Source organism: Paramormyrops kingsleyae, chromosome 10, assembly GCF_048594095.1.
Source record: "Paramormyrops kingsleyae isolate MSU_618 chromosome 10, PKINGS_0.4, whole genome shotgun sequence".
In the NCBI taxonomy this organism is placed as follows: domain Eukaryota; kingdom Metazoa; phylum Chordata; class Actinopteri; order Osteoglossiformes; family Mormyridae; genus Paramormyrops; species Paramormyrops kingsleyae.
The window spans coordinates 30,290,629-30,297,174 of NC_132806.1; the positions used below are offsets into that span (position 1 = coordinate 30,290,629).

At 40.9% G+C, this 6,546-nt stretch overlaps 1 protein-coding gene across 2 annotated transcripts; it reads right to left on the reverse strand.

Annotated features, from left to right (window-relative positions):
* Window positions 1-77: 77 nt before the first annotated feature.
* On the reverse strand, window positions 78-5,777 carry mxd3 (MAX dimerization protein 3). 2 transcript variants are annotated; one of them, XM_023838826.2, is made up of 6 exons: window positions 5,575-5,777; window positions 4,353-4,449; window positions 4,099-4,128; window positions 3,700-3,814; window positions 3,416-3,567; window positions 78-2,967 (listed from the first exon to the last, which is right to left on the reverse strand). In XM_023838826.2, exons 1-6 carry the CDS (start codon window positions 5,642-5,644, stop codon window positions 2,916-2,918), a joined length of 516 nt encoding a protein of 171 aa, XP_023694594.1. In that variant the 5' UTR covers window positions 5,645-5,777; the 3' UTR covers window positions 78-2,915. The 2 variants fall into 2 exon arrangements, with proteins under 2 accessions (XP_023694594.1, XP_023694593.1); XM_023838825.2 differs by having other exon boundaries at window positions 3,399-3,567; window positions 5,575-5,773.
* Between the last annotated feature and the right edge of the window lie 769 nt (window positions 5,778-6,546).

Here is a 6,546-nt window from a genome sequence, read left to right on the forward strand (position 1 = left end):
TCGAGACTGCAGAAAGATCACAAACTGACGAGTATAAATTAATATACATGATATACCAGCAATAAAAAAACACGAAGAAATTAATAATTATATTTATTATACAAATGCGTACTAGTAAAAAACAATGCTACATCCGATTACTGGGGACAATGTAGAGTACAAATGAACATGATGCAAAAAAAAAATAATGTTTTTGTGGTGACATGGTAGCATTCTGGATGGACTTGCAATTAAGGTTTTGGACATTACAACCCATTTATTCAGTGAAAGCTTAATATGATCTGTCTCGTTAGCAATAGTAATCTGCCAGATCTTCAGAAATCCCCCCCCCAGATTAAGAAACATCAGAATAATACTGTTAAATGAAAAACTTCCAGATGTCCCTCTGGTATTTACCAGACAAAGTTAACAAAGACATGATATATGAAAGAAATTGTTCTGTATGTGACACCAAATGAGTATATGACCAGGAAAAACACCTGGGAAGTAATACTCAACAGCAGTAGGCTTTGCTACTGACCAAACCCATTTTGACTGTAAACACAACAAGGATGGAATTCAGTTTACTGTTGCGCCAATATATTTAAGGTATAAAAATTGAGAAATGTAGTAGGAGAATTGTAAAGCTAAGGGCTCAGTTCTACCCTAGTACTGGCTTTGAATGAACTAAAGTAACGGCAATTTAAAGATTAGGAAATTACATAAATAACTATTTCACTAAGGAGTATGTTTTCATTTCCAAAGTGCTTACTTTCACTTTAACATGAGGAAAAAGTTCTAACATTGCATTGCATTCAAGTACCCATTCTTCATGAACTTAAACATGCTCAAAAAGGTAAAAAAAAAAAATCATTTACCCATTTGTTATTTGTTTAAAGAACATGAAAATTGGATTTTGCTGGTTGATTCATAATGTGCAAAACTCAACTTCTTCCCTGCATTGAAAATGTAAAATTGCCCCTTTGTAACATATAACTGGATCAATCTTTTGAAATGGAACCAAACAAAACAGAGGCATTTAGTAACAGCAAAGCTAAAAGAATTCTTAGGCAAGTTTGTCGACAGAAGTGCTGTGTGAAAGGACTGTGCAATGAAATATCTTATAAGTTTAAGTACGGAGAGATATTAAACCAGGCTATTCTCCAGATATCATCATTCAATGCAGGCAGAATTGCAAGTAACAGCTGCTGCAGAAATTAAGCTTAAAAGAAGAGTATTTGATGTGACCCAGCATAAATAGGCTCTACCAGACCACAAGATAACGGATTCTTGAGGAAGTGGTGTGTAGCATTATTTCTGCAAAGGCACAGACTACTGCCCTCCCCAGCATTAGGCAATTCTGTGAAGTTTAACATACCAGACCTCAGAGGGATTTATACTCTCAGTGTGACTCGTCAAGTGCCAGAATTTAGGTTTCTCAGGGTGTTTGTTGACTCGTGGAATCCGCCCGTGTTCGAAGCTGAGAGTGAAAATAGAGTAAAGTGAGTTATACTTTACAGAAACCACCCCCCCCCCCCAAAAAAAAACATTTAGCATTTTAATTGCTAAATGAACCTGTTCAGTAAACTGATCCAGTCCAAATGAGCTATTATTCAGTACAGAAACTTCAACATTAGTATAGTTGACTGATATGACCAAACTGATCTGATGTTTTGAACCCAAATTTTGGATTCTTGCCCATGCAATATGGACTAATGTAAGATGAGGTCAGTGCTACACACTGGGCAGTGCTTCTAAGTGCTAACTGTCACTGTGCTCTTGCTGTCCATCAACCTCAATTCCTGCCGTCTCTGCTACCGTTAACGCACTCTTAATTTCGCAGGCCTTGTCACGCCTCCACATCTCCAGCTGCACCATGACTCCTAGGTAGGTTTCTTCGGCCTAGTCACATAGACGCGAGACGTTTTCAGAAACGAGTGTCTCATCACAAAAAGCGGAACGGGCTACTTTCTCAAGCTGCTTTTAGGACTGGTGTCCTAAGCTTGTCCAAGTCATGTTCCTTAATATTTAAGTGCTCAGGACAAGTGCGTAGGTTCGATGTCAGCATTGGTAGGGACCAAATCAGCCCCAAATCCCCCACCCTGCTAAAAACATACGATACTCCCGCGATATTGTTAAGGACACGTCCCTACCATCCATACCCAAATCTACGCCCTTGGCTCAGGAACATTGAATAATAATACAGAATCTTCTTGAGGTGCCCCTTTAACGATAAGTCCACAGCCTCTGTACACCAGCATGGTTACCATCAGGCTCAGTAACTAACAACTATAAATGCTTTTACAAATATAAAAAATTTTAAAAGAGGTCAACGGGAATTCGTATTAGTGCAAAAATACATCCTACCATTTAAAAAATATACTGAAGGCAGGAAAAGAATATGCATGTATACTGCCACTCACTGAAGCTTATGTAAAAAGACTGTGGGCAACAATACCATTTCTGCAGAAAAGAGTTCACAGTGCTAAGAGCCTGATCTCACTCAAGTGCATGTTAGAGAATTGAAAAACGAGTGTCAGACTTCACAAAACACTGGCTAATCAGAAAAATTCAGAAAGTGATCCTTTCTGGTCTATGTGTCTTGCTTCAATGCACTGGCCCAGTTATTAAGTTCAATAATAAAAAATAGACAGAACTGAAGATGAACAAAAACAAAAACAATCCCAGATGTTGCTGTTTCCTGTGAATCTTGAGAGTTCGTGGTGAACTGTAAAAAGTTTGCCTGGACCTCATGTTCTCTTCATCTCTGTTGTGATGTTCCCTGGATTTTTTTTTTGCTTTTCATTTCTCTTTTTCTCTTTTTTTTGGAATGTTTTCAAGCTAAGCACTGGAGGTCCTCGGGCTGCTGTCATAGCCAGGAACAGCCAGGGCTGGAGTAGCTGTGATCCCCTTCGGTTTGGGTAGCCCCCAAGCCATCAGATTCCAGACACACAAACACCACGCTCTCCACGTCCACCTCCACGTCCTCTGCAAGGAGATGCAGGTCCCATCAGTACTCACCATAAGCAGAGCACATGACACAAAACGATCATGACTTCATAATGGGGGACTCTTTCTTTGCATTCAAATTAATTAATTAATAACATACTGCTGGCACTATCGAACATATTTTTTGCTCGTTAACATTATGTCCTGCTGTGTGAAAGTTGGATTTTTAATTTACTATTAAATATATTACAATTGTTACTATTTTGCTTTTCGTAAAAACATTTCCGTTATCGCTCATTCCCCTCTTTCTTAATTGACTAAATGTGTGATTAGCACATATGCCCCCCTGACAAAAAAGTTCAGATGCTTTACGACGGCCTCCTGAAATTCAAGACTAGGTGCACGATATTCCTGGTAGGGCCAAAAAAAGGAGCATCAGGTCAGTGGTGAGCAGGATCTGGCCGGCTCACCTCGGTCAGAGTCGGACCTTTCGGAGGACATTGCCGAGCCCATGCTGTCGTTGCGCACCCTCTCCGTGCCCCCCCCCAGCAGCTGCTCCAGACGCACCCGCAGCCCCCTCTGCTCCCGACGTAACTGCTCCTTCCTTACCCGAGCGCGCTCCTCCTGCTCCTGCAGCTTCTAAAATGGGGAGGGGGGCATGAGAATGAATGCACAACATCAATATGAGATATTTGAGTCCTGTTAGAACATGAGGCAAACGATCTCAGTGCGTGAGGGGGTCTGGGTGTCTGCGCGCAGTCGCGCACGTACCTTAATGTGCAGCCGGGCCCGCCGGAGCAGGTTGAGCGTGGTGTGCCTCGCCGAGTCCGACGAGAGGGGAACCTGCTGCTTCAGCTGCTCCAGGCACTGCCGTAGCTGCGCACGCCTGCAGGGCAGACCCACGCGGCGAAGTCTCAGTTTCAAACGACCCACAACAAACTGCTATTTCTGACCCGCTGGCAACCTTGCAGACATACATGTCATAAATGGCACTGATAAGATACACTCTGCATGCCCGTCTAGATTAAAGCATGTTTGAAACTCCACTTCTTAGAGACCATTAACACGACTGCTATTCATATCAATGGAAAACTTTGACAACTCAACCTTAGAGAGGAAATGCCTGCCATTCACACAACATCCAACTTCCAAAACAAGAGATATGATTACCTGTGTTTCTCCAGTTCATTATGCACAGACCTGTGAAGACAAAATATACAAACCTAACTAAATAAATTAACATACACATTTAAGTGGGAGTTATTTTTTTATAGCTACAAAGATGTCAAAACGCAGCAATCTAAGTGCAAACCATGTTTAAGAAAGAGGGGTAGTATTTGTTTTATTACTATCTGTTAGAACTATCTGTGTAACAGAACAACTTATAATTAGACCTAATCAAGATCAGGTAAAAGACAGCATACCTTGTGCTATCAGAGGTCTTGTTTTTGTGCTTGTTTCTCTTACAAGAAACTCCTTTAATGTCAAAGGGTGACGCCGACGCGTAACCATGTTCCGCTTCTGCGGGGCGAAATGAAAAACACTGCAGTAAACGTGTATGATCTGTAGCAAACATCGATTTTAAGAACCTCGATTTCAAAACTGTAGCGCTGCACACCAGTAAAACGGACTGCAGCCCGCATACACAGGCTGCATTAACGGCTGCCCGCAAGTAATTATCAGCTGCATGAAACGCAGAAAATGTATATAGGCCTACTAATTTGACTATAGAACTGGTTATCTACTTCATCAATTTTACTCTTAATAAATATTTTGTAATAATAATTTCGTTACTTTCACTTTTTATACAAGGAATGCAGCTGAAAGTGCTTCACATATGACATCAAAATAAAACCAAAGACAGAGAAGCAACTAACATACAGGTCAAAGAAATTATAGAAGGACGGGATAGTCTACGTACAGTAAATAAGCGAAATAATCATTTAAATATACTTTAAATAACCTCTCATACGCGTTAAGAAATAGATAGCTCATAATACCGTACTTATGTACAAATAGTACAAAAATGATACAAAATGAGCATTTCCACTTCACTTTAATCCTGCAATCCTTTCATACAGCTGACCAGTCGTACTGAATTCAGCCAAGGCAGCCTAACAATGACAGCTCCAGCGGATTTTTGGCGCCAGCCACTCATTTTTGATCAAGATTTAAAAAGTTGACGATTAACTAGACCTGGCTAACTAGACAGTTTATGGATTTTCAACCCCCCCCCCCCCCCGCCGTAACACCATCCGAAAAGTGTGAGATAGGAAAATCCGCACTGTTGTTAAAGCTTCCCATTCATTCCCCCGGCGTCTGATCGCAGGACATTTTCAAATCAGTGACGGATTGGCGCCATCCGTGTCCGCAGCTCCAATGTAGGTCAGCAAGTCAGACATGCTGATGCTCCCCAACAAGCAGCTAAAATTACACATCTGCCTCCAGATTGCACAAATCTATGCAGATATTTAACAAAAACGGCTATTCCCGTTGCCTATTTACCGTTTAACAAACGAGAGAAGGCGATCCTTCGCAGGCGTCGCCAGCTGGTTACATGGTATCGATATTTGTTTACGCGGAGCTGATATTTCGTAGCAGGTTACAGCTGGAGATATTTATAAAGCGGTGGCGATTTCACGGTACCTCGCTCTCTCCTTTCCAGATACTCTGCGGCTTGCAGAAGAACGTGGATGTTGCCTTTGTTGATCTCCATTGCATGAATAAAAACAAAACGAGGCCGGAGCACAGCGATACCTGGGGCAGACTTCAGCTACAGCAGCAGCTCGGTCTGCGCCTGGGCTCGCGGGACCTCTGCAGTCTACACCGCCCACTTTCTCTTTACTTTTCTTGCGTACACGCCTATGCCAAAACTTAACAGAAAAAACTAGCGATTCCCGCCATGTTGTTTTGTTACAATGTGCAGTATTTTGTTTATTTGTAGAATTATTTTTCATTTCATCAATAGACATGTTTACACAATTATTATCTTAGTGCTGAAATGTAACGTAGGACGGGTGTTAGTACTTGTCCTTTAGACTATCGCGCTGTAAATGCAACTACTTGAGTATTCAAAAAACCTACGATCGTGTTATTTATACATATAGATGCATTTCAGAAAATTAATGGAAGAAAGTGAAAAACTCTGTCAAACACTCCGCTGTCTAGCTTGTGGGTACAGAATACATCAGCGAAATACAGCTTCCTAATATTTTGGCTACGAGCGGGAAATTGTCCCATTTCGAATTTAACAGAAACGAAAATGGGGATTTAACAGGACTTCGCCTGCGTAGCTAGCAGAATACTGTACGATAAACACCTTACCCAGTTTTTAAAATTTCAACAACTGAGCCAGCTTAGTCTCTTATAAAAAAATTATCAGAAGGAAATGAATAATTTTATGAATGAAGTGCAAGTAGCATAACAAACGCTTGACAACGTATTTTGTGCAAAATTGCGATTCTAGTGTTGATAGAATCTGTGAAGTATTAGTGATATCAGATCAGTAGATAAATTAAAAATAGTTTTAGTGGTAGGCTAAACGATCGATAGCAGTAGCTACCTCGGCTTTAAAAGCACACATAAAATTGGAATACAAAATAAAAATCAACAGAGGTG

Excerpts from the sequence above, each read along its gene's own strand:
- mxd3 (XM_023838825.2), bottom strand. The coding sequence starts at position 5,644 with ATGGAGATCAACAAAGGCAACATCCACGTTCTTCTGCAAGCCGCAGAG. Across the intron at positions 3,568-3,699 it reads GGGCCCGGCTGCACATTAAG|AAGCTGCAGGAGCAGGAGGA; the intron begins GTACGTGCGCGA and ends TCCCCATTTTAG. Across the intron at positions 2,968-3,398 it reads AAGGTCCGACTCTGACCGAG|AGGACGTGGAGGTGGACGTG; the intron begins GTGAGCCGGCCA and ends ATCTCCTTGCAG.